The sequence below is a fragment of the Geotrypetes seraphini genome, chromosome 4 (assembly GCF_902459505.1).
Source record: "Geotrypetes seraphini chromosome 4, aGeoSer1.1, whole genome shotgun sequence".
Classification (NCBI taxonomy): Eukaryota; Metazoa; Chordata; class Amphibia; order Gymnophiona; family Dermophiidae; genus Geotrypetes; species Geotrypetes seraphini.
In genome coordinates, this window is record NC_047087.1 from 49,513,632 (window position 1) to 49,541,244 (window position 27,613).

Sequence of the window (27,613 nt, forward strand, 5' to 3'; positions counted from 1 at the left end):
GATTTCACCACATTCTCTGGCAACAAATTCCAGAGTTTAATTAATTACATGTTGTGTGAAGAAATATTTTCTCTGGTTTGTTCTAAATCTACTACTTAGTAGCTTCATCGCATGTCCCCTAGTCCTACATTTTTGGAAAGAGTAAACAAGCGATTCACAACTATCCTTTCTACTCCACTCATTATTTTATAGACCTCTATCATATCACCCCTGAGCCATCTCTTCTCCAAGCTGAAAACCCTAGTCGCTTTAGCCTTTTCCTTTTATTATTTTTGTTGCCCTTCTAATTCCACTATATCTTTTTTGAAATACGGTGACCAGAACAGTACACAGCATTGAGGTGCAGCCACACCATAGAGCGATACAGGGGTATTATAACATTTTCATCTTTGCTTTCCATTCTTTTCCTGCTAGTTCCTAACATTCTATTTGCTTTCTTAGCAGTCGCCACACATTGAGCTGAGGGTTTCACTGTATCCTCAATAATGACACCTAGATCCTTTTCCTGGGCAGTGACTCCTAACACAGAATGCAGCATGGGTTCCTCTTTCTCACATGCATCACTTTGCATTTGTTCACATTAAACGTCATCTGCCATTTTGACACCCAGTCTTCCAGTTTCATAAAGTCCTTTTTCAATTTTTCATAATCCTCTTGCGATTTAACAACTTTTAACAACTTTGTGTCATCAGCAAATTTAATTATCTCACTAGTTATTCCCATCTCTAGCTCACTATTAAAAAGCAGCAGTCCCAGCATAGATCCCCTGGGGAACCCCACTATTTACTCTTCTCCACTGAAAATATTGACCATTTAAACCCACTCTGTTTTCTTTCAACCAGTTCTCAATCTGTAAAAGGACATTACCTCCTATCCCATGACTTTCTAATTTCCTCAGAAGTCTTTCATTAGATACTTTGCAAAACGCCTTTTGAAAATCCAAATGCACAATATCAGACGGTTCACCTTTATCCACATATTCATTCACCACTTCAAAGAAATGTAGTAGATTGGTGAGGCAAGATTTCTCTCAGTAATCCATGCTTATGTATATGTTCTGTCATTTTGTTCTTTATAATAGTCTCTACCATTTTGCCTGGCACCGATATAAGACTCACCGTCCGGTCCAGCGATTTGATACTATTCAGTTTGTCAAATTGACCCATTATATCATCCAGTGTTGCAAAGATTTCTTTGATTCATTAGAATTGAATACAATTTCTGGCACTGGTATCTCCCCCACATCTTCCTCAGTGAAGAAAGACTGAGGCAAAGAATTCATTTAATTTCTCTGCTATGTCTTGTTTTCCTTGAGAGCCCCTTTTATCCCTCAGTTGTCTAGTGGTCCAACCAATTCTCTTCCTGGCTTCTTGCTTTTAATATACCTAAAAGTTTTTACTGTGTGTTTTTGCTTCCAGCGCAATCTTCTTTTCAAGATCTCTCTTTGCCTTACTTATTAGTTCCTTGCATTTGACTTGGCATTCCTTGTGTTGTTTACAACTATTTTCAGTCGGATCCTTCTTCCACTTTCTGAAGGATTCTTTTAGCTCTAATGTCTTCGTTCACCTCATTCGTTAACCACATGGCTGACGTTTGGTCTTCCTTCTTCCTTTTTTAATACATGGAATATATCTAGTCTGGGCTTCAAGGATAGAATTTTTAAATAGCATCCACGCCAAGGTCAAAAGCAGACTGCCTTTTAAAGGGCAGATGCAATTTGGAAAGGGATCAGATGACCTCATGGCCAGTGTGATGAATTGCCATGCTAAGCCTCTGCCAGACAGCAGACTTCACCACTCCACCAGGGGAGGCAGAGGCAATTTTCATTCTTCACAACATTCCTGCCAGGACAATGCAGGTGCCCCTCTCAGAGATCTTTTCAAGGATCCAGACAGAGATTTGGCAGCTCCAGATGCAAGTAACCCTCTGGTTTCGTCAGCCTGGGTTCCAAGAAGACACAATGACGCCAAGGCAACAGCCGCCTTCCCGCACATTGGCGGGAGACTGTCTGTGTTCTGGAGAGCATGGGAGCAAATTTTCTCAGACCACTGGGCTCTAGATCTTATTCAGAAGGGTCACAAGATCAAGTTCAATTACTCTCCCCCCAGATCTGTTCGTGGATTCTCCAGCCAGATGGCTGGAAAAGTAGGCCAAGGTCTAAGTGATGGTGCAAAGACTATTAGACATTCAAGCCACAGAACCAGTTCTTGATAAAGAATCGAGTTCTGGCAGATACTCCATATACTTCATAGTGCCCAAGAAAGGCACTAAAGACTGGAGACCAATTCTGGACCTAAAAGCTGTGAATGCTGCCCTGAAAGTACCGCACTTCCAAATGGAGACGGTCTAGTTAGTAAATTCAGCAGTGGTACCGGGCAAATTCCTAGCCTCTCTAGATCTGATGGAGGTGTATTCATATTCCTATCTTCCTGGCCCACTATGTCCTGCAAAGGCATTTCCGGTTTGTGGCTCTAACCTTTGGGTTAGCAATGGCCCCATGCACCTTCACCAAGGTGATAGAAATCATAGAAATATGATGGCAGATAAAGGCCAAATGGCCCATCCAGTCTGCCCATCCGCAGTAACCATTATGTCTTCCTCTCTCTGAGATCCCATGTGCTTATCCCACGTTTTCTTCAATTCAGACACAGTCTCTGTCTCCACCTCTTCCGGGAGGCTGTTCCATGCATCTACCACCCTTTCTGTAAAAAAATATTTCCTTAGATTACTTCTGAGCTTATCACCTCTTAACTTCATCCTATGCCCTCTCATTCCCGTATTTTGAATCAGTCTAAGCTTACGATAGCTTACGATAGTGTGAATTATAAAAATAAAAAAAAAAATGACCAGATCTCTTTTCATGTAAAATCCTTATCTCATAAATCATGATATAGGAGTGTTTTTCATAACTGTACATCTTATCAGTTACTGATAAATATAATACTAAAAAAAATGTTATAAACCATCAAATAAAATACTAAATTATTTTCAGACTATTTCATATATGTTAGACTTATGAAAAACTAGCAACTGAATGAAATGCCATTGACTTTATACCACCGTCTTGGACTCCTTCTATACCAGGGGTGCCCAAAAGGTCAATTGCAATCAACCAGTAGATCGTGAAGGCAACGCAAGTCGATCGCGGAGCCCATCCCGAGCTCTGTGATAGACTCACATTGCCTTCACAATCTACCTGCTTCCCAATGTGGTAAACAGGACGCAATTCTGATGTCAGAGAGGAAGTTCTGGGCCAGCCAATCGCTGCCTGGCTGGCCCGGAACTTCCTCTCCGACATCAGAATTGACGTTGGGGTGGAAGGCTGGTTGGCCCGGCGCTTCTGCGTTCTGTTTACCGCGTTGGGAAGCAGGGAGAGCACAGAACTCGGCGGCTGTGGCTTGGGGGCCTGTTCCCCGATGGCAACGGCGGTGGTGGCTTGGGGGAGGGCAGGAAGAAAGAAAGACAAAAGAAAGGAAGGGGGCAAGCAGGGAGACAAAAAGAAAGGAGGGGCAGGGAGACAGAAAGAATGAAAGACAACAGGGAAACAGAAAGAAAGGGAGGACAGAGAGAAAGAAAGAAAGAAAGAAAGGGGGCATGGAGAGAGAAAGACAGAAAGAAATGGGGGCAGGGAGACAGAAAGAAGGGAAACAGAAAGAAAGAAAGGGGGCATGGAGAGAGAGAGAAAGAAAGAAGGGGTCAGGGAGAGAGGAAGAAAAAGTTGGGGAAGGAAATGAGATCTGGAGAAGAGGAAGCATACAGGAGGCTGAAAGAAGAGAAGAAATATTGGATAAACAGTCAGAAGATGAAAGTGCAACCAGAGACTCATGAAATCACCAGACAAAAAGGTAGGAAAAATGATTTTATTTTCAACTTAGTGATCAAAATGTGTCCGTTTTGAGAATTTATATCTGCTGTCTATATTTTGCACTATGGCCCCCTTTTACTAAACCGCAATAGCGGGTTTTAGCGCAGGGAGCCTATGAGCGTCAAGAGCAGCGCGGGGCATTCAGCATATTTGTCTATTTTTGTAAAGTTGTTACTGAGGTGACATTGCATAAAGTCATCTGCCTTGACCTCTTTGAAAAAACCCTGGAATATAAATGATAATTAACATTTTCTCTGCGTACAGTGTGCTTTGTGTTTTTAAAATTTTATTGTTGGTAGATCATTTTGACTTGATCATTTTAAAAGTAGCTCACAAGCCCAAAAAGTGTGGGTACTCCTGTTCTATACCATAGGGAAGGGAAAAGAGAATTCTGAATAGTACTCTATGGTTTTTAAAGTGTATTTTATTTTTAGCATTGCTACAAGACTGCAGCAGAAAATTGCCCTATAGGACAGATCTGTTGTGTCTGAAAACTGGTGATAGAGTGCCTATAAATATATTGTGGAAGTCTGTGGGAACGATCCAATAACCCTAAAATAAAATACTCTTCTTTTTTAAGTGAAGACACTGGATTTACTCCCTGTGGTTGCCCTTTTTCTCATCTTTGAAAGGGAATGGAGATTGCTGATAGGTGAAAAATTACTTCAATGGCACTGCATGAATGCTGCAACAACAAACTCCAGCATATCCACAGGATGTCTCAGATTGCAGACACTTTATAACAAAATACACAGAGAAATGTTTCACTGATAAAATTTTATTCATCCTGATCATAAGCAAAAATAGGGAATTGAAATACTTATCAGTAACAAAACCTGGACCTGACTTGTGAAAAACTCTTTCAACATGAGTAGGAAACAGCAAAGTTTATCCTTTCATGTACTGTATAAATAGCATTTTGCTCTTAAATAATAAACCTGAAGCTATGATTCTAGTTTGAATACAATCAACCTAATACCTCTGTAATGACCAGAGTAGAAAAGAACATTAATTTTATGTTGAAACTCCATAGTACATCTGCCAGGAATCTGGCTGCATAAGCAGCACTTGTAAGAATGATACTATTAACTTACCCTGCAGACTTTAATTTTATGAATACCTCAGCATAACAAAGATTACTCTATGGGGCTCATTTTCTATTAAGAAAAATGTCTGAAAAGTGGCATAAAGGGGCAGATGGACATTTTTCTTGCCAAACCCTTCCAATTCACTATTTTCGAAACCAATTTTCTAGATAGATTTCTATGGTGGTTGTCTACAGTGTGTCTAAAGGGAGTGTGCTAGAGCCTTGGTTTGGGCAGCACTAGGATGGGCTTATGATTTGGATGTTTTTCTGCAATAATTGAACATTTTAGAAAATGTCCAGGGCAGTTTGGATGTTTGGGGCTAGACTCGTTTTAACAACTAATAAGTGCTAAAAAGGTGTCCAAACTGACCAGATTACCATTAGAGGGATGAAGGCATGATTCATCCACATTCCCCCAGTAGTCACTGACCCCCTTCTACCACCCACCCCCAAACAAGTGAATGAAGCAGTACATACCTGCCCGTATGATAGCTTCAGATGTTAAGGCTGGTCCTAGTACAGCAGCAAGAAGGTTCTTGAAGTAGCCTAGTGGGCTATAGAGATTGGTATCCAGGCCCATATAATAATAATAATAACAGCTTATATACCGCAATACCGTGAAGTTCTATGCAGTTTACAAAAGATTAAGCAAAGGTACAAATTGACTGACTTCAAGAGGGGAAGAAGAAAGAGAAGTAATTAGACAGGAAATTCATTGTTGAGGAGAAAAGTGATCAAAAGGACAGTAGGTTGCTATTGAGAGGAAAGAGATAAGTGGATCAGTTGTCAAGATGTTTTAGGGACAGGTGTGTTTTTAGACGTTTCCTAAATTCCTCATAAGTAGAGGGTGAAAGTAATTGTTCTAGGTCTTTACTCCATGATGCTGCTTGGTATGAGAGAAGGAATTCATGGTGTTTTTTCAGTTTGCAACCTCTCACTGGGGGGGAAACGAAGTTGGAATGTGAACTTCTCTTGTGTCTGTTGGTTGAGAAGGAGAAAAGGTCAGTAATGTATTTGGGGGCAAGTCCATGTAATGCTTTAAAGCAGAAACAGGCAAATTTGAACTTTACGCGTGCCTTCATCGGCAGCCAATGTAGCTGCCGGTAGTAGGGTGTCACGTGGTCAAATTTTTTTAGTCCAAAGATTAGTCTGACTGCCGCATTCTGCAACAGTTGTAGGCGTCGCATATTTTTTTGGGAAATTGCCAAATAGGCGATGTTACAGTAGTCAAGCAAGCTTAGTACGAGAGATTGGACTAGGATTCTAAAAACCGATGTAACAAAATAAGCTTTAAGGGATCTGAGTTTCCAGAGAGTGAAAAATCCATTTCTGATTAAGGAGTCTACTTGGTCTTTCATGGTTAGGCATTGATCCAGAGTTACACCTAGTATCTTTATGGAGGGCTGGATAGGGTAACTAAGGTTATTGATACAGAGGGGTGATTTAATGTCAAGTGGATGTGGTGAAGCAATGAAAAAAGTCATTTTATTTGAATTAAGTTTGAGCCTAAAGTTTGTCATCCATTGTTCCATCATGTTTATAGCTTCTGAAGCTTTGGGAATAGTTTTGAAGACAGAATTGGTGAATGGGATGATAATCGTAAAATCATCTGCATAACTAAATAGTTTTATCCCTAGCTGGGTTAGCTACTCTAACTACTACACTTATGGTGGACTATGTGGGCCTTCCAAAACCCATCCAAATTCCACTGTACTTACACACAGGCAACACCTAAAGGCATAAGGCTTATTGGTGTAGTGTACAGTTGGATCCAGTAGGTTTTGGAGGACTCACCATATTCTCTAAGGAGGGTTATGGTGATATGTGTACCTGGGCCTTTTAATATGAAGTTCACCGTAATGCTCGCTAGGTGCCTCACTGCTCTGCTGGGATGTCTGTGTGATCAAATCTACTAAAAATGCTGGCCCATCACAATGGCTTGTTTTATGCATTTTTCATTTGGATGTGGTTTTTTTTCCAAAATAATTCAAAAAGATAAGACGCACAGAGGACAAGAAATGGCCATTTTCAAAACAAAAAGATAAACGCTCCTGGCCTGTGCGCTGCTGGCGAGGGAGGGTTACACGCTGGACCACCAGGACATTAAGCGAATAGGGTATGGATATTTAGGTTAGGTAGGGAACACTTACAGGTCATGGACCTGGGGGGGGGGGGCGCCGCGGGAGCGGACTGCCGGGCACGATGGACCCCTGGTCTGACCCGGCAGAGGCAATTCTTATGTTAACCTTTTTCCGTTTCGAAAATGGTCATGTTCGCTAATGGATTTTGTGCATGTTCCACAAAATGTCCAAACTTGGACATCATATCCAAAATGCACCCCCCCACCCACATAACTCTGCAGTCAATTGTTTTCTTTTTTTAATTTTCTACTCCCTCCCCAAATCCCTTTCCCCATCCCTGCTCTGTTTTGCACTTCTTCAGTGCTGAGTCCCATCATCTGTTTCCCTTTTCCTCTTTGCTGCCTGCTGTCATCCCCCCTATTACCACAACTTATATATGGCTTAATTTCATATTTAAAGACCCCTCAAACAGATTCTCTTCCTTTATCTAACAACCCACTATCCCTTCAATTATCAGGTCTTGTTCCTTTCTTCCAACTGAAAGAGAACAGCATTTTTGAATCAGTGTTTACCTTCTCTACCACCTGCTTTTAGTATAGACCAGGGATTCTCAACCCATTCTTGAGGACATACCTAGCCACCAAACTATAAACAATCCTGAGTAGTTTAAATATTTAATGTATCACAAAAGTCAAATCTCCACTCCTATGAAGAAGTCTATACTCAAACACTCGCACTCCACTTTTATAGTTTATCTATACTTGGAGCTTGATATTCGTTCAGGAAAAGGCCTCAGAAATAAGGAGTACTACGCTTATCATTTGAGTGGTAATCATTACCAGCGTAGGTGTATTTCAAACACGTAATTTGTACTGCAATCACTGGCCAAAACACCTGTTCTTTTATTTCATTATCCATATTATGTATCTGCTAATTTAAACTATTTTTTTTAAACTATTTTTTAAACTTTTTTGTTATAACTTATATCTCTTATTTTGCACATTAACTGATTGAGTGCAAACCGTTTCAGAATTTGAAAAACCTCACAGAAAATTACTTATCTTTAGGTTTTCATTATTTTGTTTCCATTTCTGAGCTTCTTCAATTCTGTGCTATTTCGTACTCGGGACCAGAATCGGAGCTTTCAACGCTCTCGAGACTAGAGCCAGAGCTGACGCGGCTGGCGTTTTGCAGACCGCTGGTTTGTCCGCTGCTTCAGGGCCGATTTTAGAGCACAGTAATGTTGCTTCTTAGTGTTCTATCAGAAGTTTTTCAAACACTTTTGAGTGTAGACTTCTTCATGGGAGTGGAGATTTGACTTCTGTGACATAGCTAGACAGCCAGGGTTTCAGGATACCCAGAATGAATATGCATGAGATAGATTTGCATGCCCTATCTCCATCATGTGCAAATCTATGTTATGCATATTCATTGTGGGTATCCCTAAAAACCCAACTGACTACATGTATCCTGAGGACTGGGTTGAGAATCCCTGGTCTAGATCAATATCAAAGCAAGATGACTGAAAGGTCTTGTGCAGTTCAGAGCAGGGAAAAGTGCTCTAGGTATTAACATAAAAAAAGAGAAAGAGAGGATTTGCACCTGAGCTTGCTCTTTGTGAGAAATGGCTTTTTTGGGAACCATACTAATATCAGGTGCCTGGTAACGGTATGGGCCACTTAGAAAACCATTGACCTTATTTCAGTCTTGATGAGTCAGGTGTTTGCCTGCATTTTTGTATTCTAACTTGAAAACAGCACTTAACATAGGGCCCCTTTTACTAATGCTGTATTAGGCACTAATATGCACCCAACGCAGGAAAATCAGCCTAAAACTGGATGAACTAAAGTGTTTTGTGTTAGTTTTGTCATTGTGCACATTAAGCTCTTGGTATTCCTTTTTTTTTTGAGGGGGCAAGTCAGGGGGAAGAAAATAGGCACAGATGTGCTAATCAGGTAACATGTTGACATTCCTGCTGCACTAACTGATTAGTGCATGTATAACATGGGAGCCCTAAGCACCTCCTAAATAGGAGATGGTAAATACTCTTGAATTAATTTTTTAACATGGCTGCATTCTCAAGCTAATGTTAACGCACAGATATTCAACAAATAGAAAAAAAGCTTTATTAGACAGCCATACTAGAAATGGGCCCAGTGCACAGGAAAAGCCCTTGTAAGGATGCACTAAGCCAGTGGTCTCAAACTCGCGGCCGCCAGGTACTATTTTGAGGCCCTCGGAATGTTTATCATAATCACAAAAGTAAAATAAAACAGTTTCTTGATCATATGTCTCTTTAGCTATAAATTACAATATTATTATTAAGACTTAGCCCAAAGGAAAGATTTATAAACTATAAAAAAGTTTTACCTCATGCAAAATTGTCATTTCTTTAATAAGACATTAACTATTTTTTTCTGAGGCCCTCCAAGTACCTACAAATCCAAAATGTGGCACTGCAAAGGGTGGTCCAGTGGTGGGCTTGGACAGGAGAGATCAATTCTGTTTCCTGTCCTGGCTGATTTTAAGAATTTTTACCTCCCTCCTGCCTCCCCCGCATACCTTTAGAATCCCTAGTGGTCCAGTGGTGAACAGTGGCAAGAGCGACCTTCCTTCGCTCCTGCCTGTGGAGAGCCGCTAGCTGATTGGCTGCTGCAAGTTCCTGCGGGACTGTGAACTCACGGCAGCCAATCAGTTAGTGGATCTGTACGGCAGGAACAACCTGCCGTAAATGTGGGGGATGCGGGAGGAAGGTAAAATTTCTTAGAATCAGCTGGGACAGGAGGCAGGAGGGATTCCTGCTGTCCTGACCCACCGCTGCACCACCAGGCCTTAAGGCAGGCCCAGTAGAGGCTGCAAGGCATCGGGAGGGAGGGGGGACAGGGTACAGAACCTGGCAAGGCAGGGAGGAAGGGGGCTGGGTGCAGAGCCTGGCAAGGCAGGGGAGGGAGGGAGGGGTCTGGATGCAGAGCTGGGAGTGAGGGGGAACAGGGTGCAGAGCCTGGCAGGACAAGGCAAGGCACTGCATTTGAATATTAACCTCCCCCCTCGATTTATATTTGAGTCAACCTTTTTTCTTCCTTTTCTGAGGGAAAAAAGTTTACCTCAGTTTATATTCGAGTATATACGGTAGTAAAAAGTCTCCATGATAAATAAGAAGCTCTAGTCAATTCACACTTTTGCCTCTTTAATAGTTCCTGAAAACAACCATCAACGTATTTCAGGACTTATCTTACCTGAAGCATTTTTCATATATCCATTTGCATCAACTGTTGTGTAGCTGATGTAGGGTCCAGGTTGATTCACTCCAAATGGCTAAAATAAATAGAAATCAGTAATTGGATCACTAAAAGTAGCTTAAAATTTCACACACTTAAAGCAAATTTAATGACTCCCAGTTAAAGTTTCCTCTTCAAATAATTCTATTAAGCTCAAATTGGCCCTCAAAAAATGTATTCCTTTTCTTTCTACATCTTTTGGCAGTTTCTTTGAAGGTCTACTATATATTAGAGGTTTGCTATATTAAAGTTGTCTCTACAACCAAACAATATTCATCAGAAAATACAAATTTTGCTACCGTTCAGAAAAGAATCTGTGATTGTATACTATGAGTTTGAATATACTGCAAAACATGGACTTGATTCCTTGCAGCACTTCCACCATATCTATATATCTTCCCTTTGGGACCTCTGGCATATGTGAGTATCAAAGGATACTTGCTTGTGCAATAAGACTTCCACTCCTCTTTGCCTACTGCAGAAAAATGAGAAAGCCAGTTCAACTACCCTATCTTTCTGTAATTTCCTCATATTCTCTCTTATTGAGGTAAATCTCTTGTAAGAAGGCTACATCTGTCTCTTGCTTTCTAAAACAATCTAATAGTTTTGTTTCTTTTTAAGTGCAACCCACCCGCATTAAAACTAGTTTAAGACCAACCAAACCCACTCTTCCACATGTTGCACCTGCCTCTTCAAATAATTCTGTATTCAAAATCAGCAAATACTGAACGAACAGAAGTATTTTATCTTGTTCTAGTTACAGAAAAGCATATTTAAACAGCATAAAACAAACAAAACTTTATAGGGCCCTTTTACTAAGCAGGCGTACCTAACACAACTTAAAATGGTGTACCACAGGACAAGCTCAGACATCCTTGCAATAACTGCCAACTGTCTGAACTAACTGCATGTAAAAAATATAATCTTCAGTTACGCGTCATTTATAGAATAGTGTCTAAACTGGACTTAGGCACCCCCTATTTATGCCACGGTTTTCTTGGCCTAAATACAGCACCTAAGTCCACTTTTGGTGCCCACACACAAAACACACCCAACATCCACCCCTAACCACGTTCACTTTCTGGTAGGCACCTTGGCCTAGGCGCCTACCATGCAATTAATTTTAATTTTTGCCAACCATGAGTTGCTTATTATTGGAGCTGCTTAAGCTTTTTAAATACCTATGTTAGGTGCCTAAATCGGCTAGGTAAGCTGATCTAGGTACCTAACTTTAGGCATCTTCTATAGAAACAGGGCCTTACTGCCTAAAAAATGGGTAGCAGAAGGGCACACATAGTAATTTAAAAAAATAATCATTCACTAATAGCAAAAGTACTGCATGGCCATTAATTAAAAAAAAAAAAAAAAAAAAAAAGAGAAAAAGTAAATCAGCCAATTTGTAGTAATTTTGTAGTAAAAATAGCTTTAGTACATGGGAAAAATCTACTTTTCACTACAGCTTAGTAAAAGAACCTCTGGGCTCCTTTTACAAAGCTGCATTAGCGGCTTTAGTGCACGCACCTTTTTAGCGTGCGCTAATCCCCGCGCTAGCCAAAAAACTACCGCCTGCTCAAGAGGAGGCGGTAGTGGATAGTATGGCTGGCAAATTAGCGTGCGCTATTAAGCGCGTTAAACTGCTAACGCGGCTTCATAAAAGGAGCACTATATTACAAAAAAAAAATCAATGGTGGGTCATTGTGAAAGGATTACTAATCAACACAAAAATAAAACCCAGGAAAGGTGCATACTACTGATAGAAATAAACTCTACACAAACATTAAAAAGATATAAATGTTGTCTAAAATTTGTTTTGCTACATGTTTAGGGGTTAATTTTATACAGCATTTTCAGTGTGTGAAACAGAATTTACACATGGAAAATGGCTTATATAAAACACAGCACCTATTTTCACAAGATGTACGTGGAGACCTTCTAAAGGCCATAGTTTGGGCAGAGTTGTGATGTATGTGCACAATGTAAAACACACATGCATACACATAGAGGACATAAAACATTTGCACCTGCCTTGAAGATGGTGTAAAATTGAGCAATAGTATTTGTGCATCACTGAGGATAGTTCTGAGATCCTATTTTAGAAAGGCTACAGGCATCATACCGTATAGCAGGGGTAGGGAACTCCAGTCCTCGAGAGCCGTATTCCAGTCGGGTTTTCAGGATTTCCCCAATGAATATGCATGAGATCTATTTGCATGCACTGCTTTCAATGCATATTCATTAGGGAAATCCTGAAAACCCGACTGAAATAAGGCTCTCGAGGACCGGAGTTCCCTACCCCTGCTGTATAGCTTTGATAAAATAGGCCCTTTTTGGAAATCTTTATGGGTACCCTGTTATAAAATTACCCCCTTACAGTTTTTAAATCCATTTGTTCTAAGGCATAAGGCTGTAGGTACTTTTTCTAGGTACTTTTTCCCATTGAAGATTAGTTTTAATATTTCATATCACATGTCAGGGCTGGGAGTATAGAAAGCACACTAAACAAGTAGGGAGTTAGGTCTTTGGCAAAGGAAGGGTCCAGGGACATTTTTCACATCATTAATGCCCCCCAAGTCAGGGCTAATGGGGTGTGGAGAGTTCTAAGGCCCGCTGGTCCATCATGCATTGGAGGTCACCTGGAAAGTGGGTGGGAAGCGTCTAATTTTGGCCATGAAGGCCATCTAATTCATAGTACACAAAGAGGAAGGAGAACAAGAACAGTCAATAAAAAACAAGCTTATAATATCAGCGAGTCAAGATGGTGTCGAAGATGGATGTGTATGCAGAGCACTCTCCCCGATAGGAGTTTGGCAAGACGGTGCGGCTCTCCTTGACGCTTTTTTTTTTTAAGCTATGGGGAAGCGGATTTTCTGGTCTGGCCCTCCAGTAGCTGTGACCCTGAGATGCCTCACACAAACAACTACTTTAGGTGTAGTCTCACGCCACGCAACGGAGGTGCTGCTGGCTTCAAAAGGAACGCTTGATTCAGTGGCGGACCTTAGTATTGATCGAGCTTTGGTAAGCCCAGATCAAGATTTAATTTTTCGAACCTATTTCAGACATATTAATGAGCAATTTCTTGATTCATCAATTCGTTTGTTTCCTGATCTATCTCAAATGCCACAGAGAAGGAAGGACTTTTTGACTTATCAGCCTAGAGTCCTTGCTCTGGGAGTCACTTATATATTAAAATTTACTGCAAAATGTTGTGTTTCATTTGATGGGAACATTTTTCTTTTCTTTGAACTGAAGCAATTGCTAGACTTTATTGTGGCTATAGAGGGAGGTGGAGTAGTGATTAGATTTGTAACTTTTCCCACAGATTAATACAAACCGGCTGCCAGTATAGCACTTCTGATATCTTCTTTAAAAATATAAAAATTTGCTTCTGTATTTTTTCTTTTCTTGGCCCCTAAAAGATTGTGGACTAAATAAAGGAAAATTTCTCATAGTTTCACTGTATATAATTTTCTAGAATATTTATGAATCTGTATTCAAGCATATAATGTTTACTATGTATGTCTAGTAGTACTATAGAAATGATTTAGCAGCAGAAAAGTGGCCTAACACAGGCCATATTAAAGTCTTCAGCATTAGTTTTGCCATTTGTGCATGCCAAGTGCACAGTATAAAAAAAAATGGAGGGGGTATGTTAGGGGCGGAGAATGGGCTTGGAAATTCTATTCAGCTAGCACACTGACATTATTGATGCATTAAGTAGTTCGCACATCTATAATATAGGAGACCTTAAACCCCCTAAATAGGAGGCGATATGTTCTCCTGCGTTAATTTTTAAAAAATAGCTATACATTACTGTTAGCATTACCACTTCACCAAGTAGAAAAACGGTTATTTTATAGCTGTGCTAGAAATGAGCTTAGTGCACTGAAGACATTTTTAAAACACCTGTAAAAACCTCGATTTTTAATTTTTTCCATGAATGCCAATGAGCTAATATTGTTAGAAAGCACAGTTACTTATTGTAACATGTGTTATCCAGGAACAGCAGGCAGATATTCTCACATGTGGGTGATGTCATCCACAGAGCCCCAGTATGAACAGCTTTAAAAACTTAGGAAAGTTTGCGAATTGCCTGCACCGCGCATGAACGAGTGCCTTCCTGCCCGATATAGGCGCACAGCTCCTCAGTTTGGTAAGCCAGCTAAGAAGCCAACCAGGGGAGGTGGATGGGTTGTGAGAATATCTGCCTGCTGTCCCTGGATAACACCTGTTATGGTAAGTAACTGTGCTTTCTCCCAGGACAAGCAGGCAGCATATTCTCACATGTGGGACTCCCTAGCTTACTAGAATGGGATGGAAGGAGTGTTGGCAATTAGGAAAATAAATTTTGCAATACTGCTTGGCCAATGTGACCATCCCGTCTGGAATAGGATTCCAGACAGTAATGTGATGTATGAACTGAGGACCAAGTAGCAGCTTTACAGATCTCATCAATTGGAGTAGAGTGAAGAAAAGCAACTGAAGCTGCCATAACTCACACTTTATGGTCTATGACACGATTCCCCAGTTGCAGCCCAGCCTGAGCATAACAGAATGAGATACAAGCCGCCAACCAAGTGGAACTGGTCCTCTTGGATACAGGATGTCCCAACTTATTAGGATTGAAGGAGACGAAGAGTTGAGGAGATGTCCTATGTGGCTGAGTGCTGTAAGTAGTAGACCAAAGCTCATTTACAGCAAAGTATGAAGAGCATTTTCTCCAGCATGAGAATGAGGCTTAGGAAAAAAACACTGGAAGCACAATGGACTGATTGAGATGGAATTCAGTGACTACCTTTGGAAGGAACTTTGGATGAGTGTGAAGCACCACTTTGTCATGATGAAACACTGTGAACAGTGGATCCGCCACCAGTGCTTGAAGTTCATTTACTCTTCAAGCAGAGGTAAGGGAGATGAGAAAAAACACTTTCCATGTAAAGTATTTTAGATGAGTAGTAGCCATGGGTGCAAAAGGACGCTTCATTAGTTGAGCAAGAACCACATTAAGGTTCCAAACCACCAGAGGTAGTTTAAGAGGTGGCTTGACATTGAAAAGACTTTCATGAATCTAGACAGTGAGAGGTTTCCCATCAACTGGTCGATGAAAAGCATCGATAGTACTGAAATGAACTCTAATCAAAGTGGACTTGAGACCAGAATTAGATAAGTGTAGAAGTATAATTAGTAACCAGTACAAGGAAGAATACTTTGTAAATTCTACTGCATGCTCTTCAAAACCCTACAAGGCAATGGACCATCCTACCTGAACATTTGCCTAACTCGGAACAGCTGATTTCAGAACCTTCAAAAAAGCAATAAAAACCAGGTTGCTCAAGAAATATGTCAAGACAAACTCCTGATACAACCAATATCCTCATTCCATCACCAGATTCCAAATGTTCCAACCAATAGCTTCCCTGAAATCTTCTGGAAATAACCAGAATCTCTTCCTTTTGTAATCTGCCTAGAACCGCAAGGTATTGGCGGAATAAAAGAAATTAATGTAATGTAATTTAATCCAAGACTAAAGAAATGGATGTGGATTCAGCATCCTGCTGATGAAGGGTACACCATGCAGAAAACTGGGTCCATTTTTGTTGATATCAATGCTGTGTAGACAGTTTTCTGGAAGCTTCTAAAATCAGTCTGACAGGCCAAGAAAGGTGAAGATCAGCTGAGGTCAGCCTGAGAGGTACCACGCTGCCAGGTGTAAAGACTAAAGATTGGAATGAAAAAAAGAGATCCGTGACTCTGCGTGAGAGGGAAAAATTTGAAGCGGAACTGGTTCCTTGATATTGAGTTGAAGTAAAAGGGAGAACCAAATCTGCCTGGGCCACCGAGGAGCTATAAGTAGCATAGTGGCTGACTCCTGCTTGGCTTTGACAAGTGTCTTGAGAATGAGAGGGATGGGTGGAAACGCATAGAGAAACTCATGCGTCCAATCCAGAAGAAAAGCGTCCACCTCCAGACAATGAGGAGAGTATAGTCTGGAGCAGAACTTGTTGTGGGGAGACGCAAACAAATCCACTTGAGAGTCCCCCATTGAGAGAAAATGGAATGGAGAGCTGCTGAATTGAGCATCCGTTCGTGAAGTTGAAGAATTCTGCTGTTTGTCTGCTAAGAAATTCTGTTCCCTCTGAATATAGACTGCTTTGAGAAAGATGTTGCGAGCAATCGCTCAAAGCCATATCTTCTGAAATTCCTTGCTTGTTTATATATTACATGGCGACTTGATTGTCTGTACGGAGATGATTGACTACTAAATGCTGAAAAGTTCTGAGAGCATAGTAAATTGCTCTGAGTTCCAGAAGATTTATGTGAAAATGTTGTTCTCTGGGGGGGACCAGTGACCTTGAGAGCGAAGGCCATCCAGATGAGCTCCACGAGCATAAGTTGACAAATCTGTGGTCAGAACTTTTTGATGAGGAGGCATGTGAAACAAAAGACCTCTGGAACGTTTGAAAGAGTTCATCCATCACTGAATCGACTTTCGAAGAGACGAGGTGACAGAAATGTGTTGAGAGAGTGGGTCAAAGTGCCTGAGACCACTGTGAAGCCAGAGGCCATTGAGGAGTCTGGAGATGAAGCCTCACAAGGGGAGTCACGTGAACTGTGGAAGGCATGTGACCCAGAAGAACCATCATGTACCTGGCTGAAACTGATTGAAGATGAGCGATCTGATGACAAAGTTGGATTAGAGTGTCCTGACGTTGTTGAGGAAGAAACCTCCTGAGTTGAGTGGTATCGAGCAGAACTCTAATGAACTGGAGCTTCTGAGATGGCTGAAGTTGTGATTTGGGGAAGTTGATCCCAAACCCCAAGTTCTGAAGAAATAGTATGGTCTGATTTGTCACTAAGAGTATACCTTGAGATGAAGGGGAAGACATGAAGGCCCTGAGACCTCAAGGCCGCTGCCACCACCACCACCAGACATTTTGTGAAGACTCTGGGAGAGGATGCCAGGCCGAAAGGTAGAACTTTGTATTGACAATGGTGGTGTGCTACTTGAAATCTGAGGTAATTCCTGTAAGCTGGATGAATGGGGATATAGAGTGGCTAGAAACATCATCCAAAATTTTTAATTGACAAGAAACTTGTTGAGGGCTCAGATCTAAAATAGGTCAGAGACCTCCTGTCTTCTTCGGGACTAGAAAATAGTGGGAGTAAAGCCCCCAGTTCTGTTGTTCTGCAGGAACCTTCTTGCTTGCATTGAGGAGAAGGGAATTGATTTCCTGAAGAAGAAGGGAGGACTGATGAGGGTTCAAAGCAGACTCTCTTGGAGGATGATCTGGAGGAATGGAGAGATAAAGAAGAGTGTAACCATCTTGAATGATCTGTAGAACCCAGAGGTCTGAGGTGATCAACTCCCAACGAAAATAAAGTTGGAGACAACCTCTGATTGGATAAGGGAGAGGCTGATGTAAAGGAATTGCAACTATGTTCTCGAGTAGCCTGTCAAAAAGACTGGTTCGATTTAGCAGGAGCAGATGCTTGAGATTTCTAAGGGCGTTGTTGTTTCTGTTTCTTTTGTTGTGGCCTAGACGAATCAGAAGGCTTGGCCAAAAAATGCCTCCGATATGAAGAGGAAGGTTTGAATGGTCTTGCTGTGAAAGGCTTAGATTTAGGTTTAAGCAAAGCATCCTAATACTTTTCATGGGCAGAGAGCTTTTGAGTAGCATTTTCCACTGAGTCTCCAAAAAGCTCATCCCCCAGACAGGGAATGTTGGCCAACCGGTCCTGGAGGTTAACATTCATATCAGCAACCCTGAGCCAGGCTAATCTCCTCTTGGCCACAGACATAGAAGAAGCCCAGGAAGACAACTCAAAGTCATCATAAGCAGACTGAACCATGTACCGTCTGAATTGGGTAAGGGTGTGAACAATATGTTGGAAATCCTTCACTTGATGGGATGGAAGATATTTTTGAAAAGCAGGCAATTGCTTAACTTGATGTTTCAGGTAGCATGTGAAATAAAAGTTGTAGTTAATGACTTGATTTGCCAACATGGAATTTTGGTAAAGACGTCTGTCAAACCTGTCCATAGTACGTCCCTCTTGACCTGGCAGGACCGAGGCGTAAACTTTGGACAGGGTAGACATTTTCAGTGTGGACTCCACCACCAAAGACTGATGAGATAGTTGGGGTTTGTCAAAACCTGGACTAGGAACAATCTTGTAGAGGGAGTCCAATTTCCTGGAAGCAATAGGAACAGAGAGGAGATTCCCAATTTTTATGAAGGGTTTCTCTCAAGATTCCATGGAAAGGATAAGCTCCTTAGGAGGTTGATCATAGTCCATAGTTTCCAAAAATTCAGCGCTGTATTTGGAATCTGTCTCTAGCTTGATAGACAGATCCTTACCCAACTTCTAATGAAACAAGTGAAGGAAGGTCTCTCGGTAGGGGATGTCTCTCTAGGAGGAGTTTTTGATAGAGATTGTGGCTCAGGAGAATCATAGGCCTCTGTGGTCGAATGAGAAATGTCAATATTGGAATCCATTTGAAGATCAGAGTCAATAAGCAGGATGGAGATCGATGCTGCCACTTGGAATGGTGTCGGTTTGATGAGGAAGGCAATGCAGGATATTTACGTTTCTCTGAAAAAAACATGTTTGGACTTGCAAGAACACTTGCTGGACTGAGAACAACAAGGAGAAGAAGAATGATGTTTCAACGAACTGGAATGGTGTCTGGAGGCACGATGCTTTGATGTATGGCTGAATGATGACTGGTGTCGAGAGCTATGATGATGCATCGATGAAGCACTACCGGCATCCCGTGTAATGTGACACTCAGGCTGGGCCGGTACCGGAGAAGTCAGTGTCAGGGTAATAAGCTGAAAATATCCCATACTCTGCACGAAAGAGAGCATTGAGCTTCTCTTTGAAGGTAAGCACTGGTACCTGTGGCATCGTCACTGGTACCAACTGTGCCTCGACTTGTTCCGGAGAGGATGACTTGGATGACGACGCATCCCTCGATTTCGAAATGAGTTGCATAGGGGGTCTTTGCTTGGTTGGCATGATTGGACTCTATGCCATAATGACCTGCGTCCCTGCCTGGGAAGCTGGTGGCTTTTTAGCTGACTTACCAGAAGGAGCGATGACTTGTGACACCGCAGTCAATGTCGGTGCATCGGACGACGAAGGTGTCTTTGACGTTGAGGGATTCGACGTTGATGCATGCGATGCATCAGCTCCCTCCATGCTGACACCGAATAACTCTTGTTGTAGAATGCGGCTCTTAATGGTGCACTTCTGAAGAGTGGAATAGCGCGCATAGGACTCGATGCGATGTTCCAGGCCAAGGCACTGTATACACCAGTTGTGGGAGTCAGTGATGGAAATTGTCCTTTGGCATCTGCAGCACATTTTAAACCATGTCAATGGGCAGGATATGAACGGGAAAACCGCCTCAGCCAAATTGAACTCAATAGCTGTCAAAAACACCTGAAGGCAAAAACAGGGGAGAAAAATTCTCCCAAATTCTTTTTTTTCTTTTTAGAGAGAAATTAAAGAAAAAAGAAATAGAAAAATAAACGTGCGAGCAGGAAGGCAAAGGCTGAAAAACGAATGAACGATCAAGAGCATGACTTCTTAACTCCGCAGAAAACTAAGAACTGAGGAGCTGCGTACCTACGTTGGGCGGGAAGGCACTCACATATATGCGGTGAGTTGCAAACTTTCTAAAGTTCTTAAAGTGCTGATGCACTTAAGCAGCTATCTGGACAGGGGCTCCGAGGATGATATCACCCATATGTGAGAATATGCTGCCTGCTAGTCCTGGGATAAAGCAAGTAGAATCTTAGAAATTATTAGGAAAGGAAAGGAGATTAAAATGAAACAGATTATTATAATGCTTTTGCACAGATCCATGGTGTGACTTGACCTTGAATACAATATGCAATTCTGGTCACTACATTTCAAATAAAAAAAAACCAAATACCCCCCCACCCCCGAAACATAACAGTGGAATTAGAAAAGGGCAACCAAAATTTTAATGGGGATGGAACAATTTCCCTATGAGGAAAGACTATAAAGTCCGAGTCTCTTCAGCTTAGGCAAAATATGACAGAGGTCTATAAAATTATGAGTGGAATAAGGAGACATGAATCATTTGTTTACTCTTTCCAAAAGTATAAGAATTAGTGAGGACACAATAGATAGTCAGAGAATGTAGTAAAAGAGGACAGCATGGCCAGTTTTAGGGCACATTCCTAAAAGAAAAATACATAAACTATTATTAAAGTGGATCTGGAAAATCCAATCCATATTTCTCAGATAAGCATTCTGAAACTCATTTTACTCTTTTGGGATCACCAAATACTTGTGAAAATAAGATGCAGAGTTGATGGACGTTTGGTCTGTCTCAGTAAGGAGGATGTTTAAGTACTTATGTATTGTACATAAGGTTTCTCTTCTAAGTATCCAAAAAAGGCTTTATATGATCCAATGTAATCAAAACACACAGATCAAGTAATAATAATCAAGTTCTTTTATAATTCACCATTGAAACCATATGTCCATCTGGTTCTGTCATTAAAATATACTTTTATACAGTACAGTATTAGGAATAATGAGACAAAGTTTTAAACAATAGTCTGTCTTCTCTCTGTCCTTAAAAGGGTCATTTTGCACTGACAACTCATTTGTCTTGCCATGTTACATGTTTTCAAGGTAAAGGAAGAGTGTATGTTAATACTACAGCTCCAATCTTTGGGCTCTTGCCTTATTCTAGATGCAGTATGCCAGCACACATCAATCATCATGAAAATCACACCGACCTCATTGTCAAGAAAGGCCTTTCAGCACTCTGGAAACTCCGTACCATAAAGAAATATTTCGATGACACTGCATTTCGACTATTAGTTCAATCCTCTATCCTCAGCATACTGGATTATTGCAATATCATTTACCTAAGCTCCACAAAGAAAATCACCAGAAGACTAAAACTGATTCAAAACACAGCTGTCCGCCTCATTTTCAGCCTGAACAAATGGGAACACATCACCCCCTTCTACCACCAACTGCACTGGCTACCCTTCGAATCCCGAGTCCTCTTCAAGTTCGCCTGCATCTGTTACAAGACAGTATTTGGTCTCTCACCAAAATACCTCTCCCCACATTTCAATATGTATTGCACCAACAAGAAATCCCGCAGAATCCAGTTGTTTACCTTCCCCTCCATAAAATCATGCCAGCTCAAAAGATTCATCGACAAAACCTTCGCCTTCCAGGCGGCCAAGCTGAACCCTTGGCTAGCCCAAATGATGCTAGAGGCCCCGACCTACCTAGACTTCAGAAAACTTCTCAAAACACACCTCTTCCGCGAACAAGACCCTTAGTCCTTACTCCCCGCATACACTCCAACCCCCCCCCACCCCCACCTCCCTCTCCCCCCCCCTCTTCTGGTTTCCCACTCCCTCCATTTTATCCTCTAACCCAACTACGATAAACCTGTGCCTCCTTCCGCGCTACCTGCAATTCCGAAAAAAAATTTTTTTGTAAATCCGGGTTCAGACCGGATCCTAATGTAACGAATGTAAACCGCCTAGAACTCTTTGGGTATGGCGGGATATAAGAACCTAATAATAATAATAATAATAATAATAAATAATGGCTTTAAACCATGCAGAAACTATTATTGCACTATATTGTTTCTTTGACAATGTCAAACAAAATAACTTTTTTTTTTACCATCATGTCTGCAACTTTAGGTTTTATTAAAAAGTGAAATTATCCCATTCTATTTCTATGGATAAAACGTCTTCTGAATTAGGCCTTTAAATCTTTTTCATTCCTCCCCTCTCCATTCCTGTTTTATTATTGTACAAAATTTATTAGGGAGGTGCTTTTAGTAGCACATGTTCAGTTTGTAAGCACACAAAAATTTAAAGGCCCTTTTTACTAATCTACGTTAAGCACTAATGCACGATTAACATGGTGAAATGAGCTAAAGAATTAGTTTTACCAGAAGCATGCGGTATATATAAAAAAAAAAAAAATTATAGTGGGGGAGTGTCATAAGCCGAGAATGGGCATGGAAGCATAAACCAGTTAGTGCACTGACATTACCGCACACAAATTGGTTTACATATGGTTAATACGGAACTACTTAGCGCTTTCTAAATAGGAGGAAGCAAGTGCACCCATGTTATTTTTTTAGTCGCCATGCGCTAATGCTTCTACTAGTACAGTCTGAAAAAATGATCATAGGAAAACGGCAATTTCATGACTGTGGTACAAATGGACTTAGCACATGGTGACATGGATTTTTCTGTGTGCTAAGCTCATTTCTATTGCAAGTTTGTAAAAGGACCCCTAAGTGCAAATGAAGACAAATTTACCATCTATGAAATTAATGCATATAGAGGTATAAGATCCTTTATCCGAAATTCAGAAAACCAAAAAGTTCCAAAAACCGAAATTTGATACAAACCGGAAGTAGTCAATTTCCCTGATGTGAAACCAATGCAGATGCATGTGTTTGTCCTCCCTCCCCTCCCAGTAGAATCCCTTGTACGTTGCTGCCACTACTGCCAGAACCAGCAGTTTCCCAGCCTTCAGATCCCCCTCAACCCAGCAATTTACCCACCGTTAGCGCGCTCTTCCATCTCTCTTCCCTCCACCAAATAAAGTGATGACCCACCCCCTCCCAGACCCAGCAGCAGGCATTTTCAGTACCGGAAGAGCACAGGTAAGAGGAAGTGAGAATCACTCCCGTCCCAACATCCTGCTAAACCACCATGGAAGCACAGTCGGCCTAGGAATCTTGATGCTGGGTCACTCTTTGGGGTGGGGAGATTAGGGATGGAAGAAATATATATGGTACATGTATAAGAGCCATTATGAAAAGCTCTGAAAACCTAAATACAGTAATCATAAGATTGCCCTTGAATTCACTACAAAGTCGCATCCTTCTCCCCTACCCACCATTCACTCTCCTGAACTTCAATCTCGCAACTCCCCTTCATCCTTCACCCAAACAACTCAGGAAGCTTCTCCTGTTTGGTCCCGCCCTCTTGTCCCTCCATCAACTACTGCTGACTTTTCTTCCTTCTCTGAAATCACAGAGGAAGAAACTGCACAACTTCTGTCTTCAGCCAAGTCTACTACATGCCTCTCAGACCCTATTCCCACCCCCTCTACTCGACCCCATCTCACATACTGTTATCTCTCCCATATGCCATATTATCAACCTGTTTCCACTGCAACTGTCCCTGCTGCCTTCAAACATGTGGTGGTTAAGCTGCTTCTCAAAAAACCCTTGCTGGACCCTTCTTGCCCGTCTAACTATCGCCCTGTCTCCCTTCTTCCATTCCTATCCAAGATACTCAAGTGAGCTATTCTCCGTCGCTGCCTGGACTTTCTTTCAACTTGATAAGATTCTCGATCCTCTACAATCTGGTTTTCGCCCCCAACACTCCACAGAGACTGCCCTCACTAAGGTCTGCAGTGACTTGCTCAAGGCCAGATAAGGGCCTTTACTCTATCCTCATCCTTCTTGACCTGTCTGCTGCCTTTGATACTGTTAATCACAGCTTACTCCTTGATACACTGTCCTTATTTGGATTCCGTGAATCTGTCCTCTCCTGGTTTGCCTCCTACCTTTCCCAAAGCACCTTTAGTGTATGTGTTGGTGGGTCCTCTTCTGTTACTACTCCGCTAGCGGTTGGCATACCCCAGAGTTCTGTCTTAAGACCTCTTCTCTTCTCTCTCTACACCTCTTCCCTTGAGGCCCTGATTGAGTAAGGATTGTATACCATCAGCGGATTGTCTCGCTGAATTTTTCAAAAGCAAAATTACTCAGTTAAGATCTGATTTCGGTTCATTAATTAATACGGATGTAGGTGAGACGATGCAATTGCTGGATGGGTCAAGAGCAGACACTTCAACTCTCCAGACTGGTTTCTCTTTTGTAAGCTATTTAGGAGGTACACAAAATCTAATTGTGGACTTGATAATTGTCCCCCAAATCTATTGAGAAATGTGCCTTTTATGTTTAAAGCTGAATTATTCAGATGGATTACATTCCTATTTAAAGAAGGTTCATTTCCAGAAGAAATAGGTCATATTGTTGTAACTCCTATTGTAAAAAATCCAAAAGAGCCTATCACTTGTAAAACTAATTATAGGCCCATAGCTATGGAGGGATTGGTAAATGTTCATTTGGTAAATTATCTGGACAAATTTGATATTCTTCACGACCATCAGTCTGGTTTTCGTGCTGGTTAAAGTACTGAAACAGTTCTTGCATCCATAATTGATTATCTCTATAGGCAATTCAGTTCAGGTTCAAGCGTTTTGATTTTACAATTGCATTTGAATAGTACGTTTGATGTGGTTGACCACGATCTATTATTAGCTTGTTTGGAGGCCAATGGAATCACTGGGAACGTTCAGAGGTGGTTTAAAGGCTTTTTGCAAAGTATATCTTACCAAGTATATTTCACTGGGACATACTCATCCACATGGAGTAATCCATCCGGTGTCCCTCAGGGATTTCCATTGTCACCCACTCTTTTTAATATCTACTTGATCTCCTTGGCTAACTTATTGCAAGACCTAAAAGTCAAGTTTTATATCTATGTGGATGACATCACCATACTATTGCCTATGTCATCTTTCACAGAGGACATAAAAAATCAGATCGCTGTAATTCTGGTAAAGATAAAACTTTAGATGTTTAGATTCAAACAAACTTATTTCAGAAAAAACAAAATTTTTTCTTGCCAGTCCTAGCGATATTATTTCAGACAAAAATTTTTGACATCGTCCCCTCAATTAGGATATTGGGTGTTACATTAGATCGTCATCTATCGTTCGATGATCATACAGATCTTATGATAAAGAAATGTTTCACGACACGTCTGGATGTGAAGCCAATATTCATTTACTCAAATGCTTTCTGAAACAGGAAACAGGAAAGACCTGCAAGCTGTAACCTAAGTGAGCCCATTGGAAGGCCATTTTCAAAACCCTTCTGAAGAAAGGCTAACACCAATGCAATTGGGGTCTTGGCTACATTAGCGTGCCTCTGACTGCACCAGATCTGGAAACACTCCCAGGCCTTCGCATAAGCTACCAAAGTAGAATGGCTATGCCTGTGTCAGAATACCCTTTGCACACTAATTCCACATGCTCAAGAACCATACACATAAGACCATAATGGTCTGGATCCTCTAGGCAAACACCTAAAGTCCAACAGGACAAAAAACCCACGGGTTCAAAATCACATAAAAACAGTGGGAATGGACAATGAGCACCCCACAAAAGATCACTGATGTAAAAAAAAGGTCTTAGTTTATTCCAATAAAGGACATACACAAACTGTGGACCTGACACAGCACTGTGTTTCGGTGAATAAAAACGCCTGTATCAAGGGTCACTGTAGTGTTGTAATCCAGAGATAACAAGTCCTTTGTTAATACAAGGTTGGGCCAATCAAACACACAAAAAAAGTCGGACAATGAATAGCTGAGAGAGAAGGCCCAGATGGCAAGGGAGTCCGAGTCTCTTGCCCCTCTGAATGCATACCAGATTTGCATACCATGGTCACCTCGGCCAGACTGGGGTGACTAGAATCATCAGACCTGGGTATGTCCCTATTCTTCAGAGGACTCTTCCTATCATTGGCCAAGGAGGGAACACATATAGAAGATCTGCTTGAGGCCAAGGCTGAACCAGTGCAACCAGCCCATCACTTCTTGGCTTGTATCTTTGACTGAAGTATCGAGCTGCCTTCCTGTTGCTGGCTGATGCCATGAGATCAAACGCTGGCTGCCCCTATCACTTCACTATGTTGTCAAAGAATTCCTGAGATAGAGACCGCTCACCAGTGTCTGACAACTCAAAAAAGTCCACTGGCACATTGTCCACACCTGCTACATGTGCTGCCGAGAGCCAATAGATGAGCCTCCACCTACCAGAACAGCAACTGAGCTTCCACTCTCAGTGGTACACTGGATACCGCTGGATACCAGGTCCAACCAAGACTGAGGGTACTCAGGAAGGGATTTTTGGTGTCCCGAAACCAGGCTTGGTTGGACCTGGTTTCCAGCGGTCCCCCACTGCGGGTAGCTGCTGTTGTAACAACTGCCTATGAACATCTTCAATTAAGTCGTTTTTTGATCTGTTGTGGGAGTTGCTTGGGGGAGGTTCTCAGAGTGGCTCCTTTATTGACCTCACTCGTGGTCACTGGTTTGGTGATTTACTTTTCACTATTGTTTTTGATTTATTACACACAAGGAGGTACCCTATGATGGTGTGGGGGCAGGGACTTGTGGGTCTCTGTCTCATTATGTGAAGCGCTGGAGTTATTCTCCCTTCGCTGCCTTTTTCACACTGAGGGTACTCCATTACTAAATTATATTAGATTTTAGAGTATTCACGCTATTTAGCGGGTGTTCACTGTTGGTCTGGTCATTAAGTCGCCACTCTCTGAACTGTGTGAACTACACTGCCTCTTGGTAGGTTTCTTTCTAAGTTTCTTGGGCAGGGTTTTGGAGTACTTATATTTGATGATACTGCTCTCACAGCTGGCATGACCTGCATTTCCAAAATCTGCTACCTGAACTTTGTTCTGCATGCTTCCAGTAGAAATGCTCTGTTTCACTCTATGTCGAACAGGACCCCCAAGTATTTCAGGGACTGTGTCAGGTCCAAGTGATTCTTCCTGAAATTTATCACCCAGTCTTTCTCCTGCAGGAGGTGGACCAACTGGTTCACCACTGTGAGCCCCTTGGCATGGGACGGCACTCTTATCAGCCAATCATCTAAATAAGGAGGCACCTGTATCCCTGATTTGTGGACTGCCCTTATGACCATCACCTTGGTAAAGGTGTGTGGTGCTGTCGCCAGCCCAAATGGGAGAGTAGAGAACTGGAAATGTTGCTCCAGCATGTGGGACCTCAAGAATTTTCTGTGGGCTGGAAAAATGGGAATACATAGATAAGCCTCTGTTAAATACAACAAGGCAAGAAATTCCCCCAGGCAATGACTGACTAGACTGTATCCATGCAAAGTGGGGAATCTTGAGAGCTGAATTGACGGACTGGAGGTCTATGATTGGTCTCCAATCTTGAGAGTCTTTTTTAGGAACAATAAAGTATATTGAGTATCTGCCTGAGTCCAATTCTTTATCTTGTATGGCCCCTATGACTCTAAGATCGAAACAGAAAATAAACTCAAGCAGAACAGACAAGCCCCTACAACTCTGTGTGTAGAGAGAGAGACTGAGACAGTCCAGCACAGCCCAGAGTGATGGGAGGTGGAGCAGAAGAATATGCAAATGGAGCTCTTTACACAC

At 41.6% G+C, this 27,613-nt stretch overlaps 1 protein-coding gene across 2 annotated transcripts in view; it reads right to left on the reverse strand.

Moving 5' to 3' along the window:
• ITFG1 (integrin alpha FG-GAP repeat containing 1) overlaps positions 1 to 27,613 on the reverse strand; it is a 304,607-nt gene that overhangs the window by 56,452 nt on the left and 220,542 nt on the right. For both annotated transcript variants that reach the window (XM_033940818.1, XM_033940817.1), the window contains exon 14: positions 10,270 to 10,348. In XM_033940818.1, the coding sequence (XP_033796709.1) occupies positions 10,270 to 10,348 (79 nt within the window). The remainder of the gene's footprint in view (positions 1 to 10,269; positions 10,349 to 27,613) is intronic.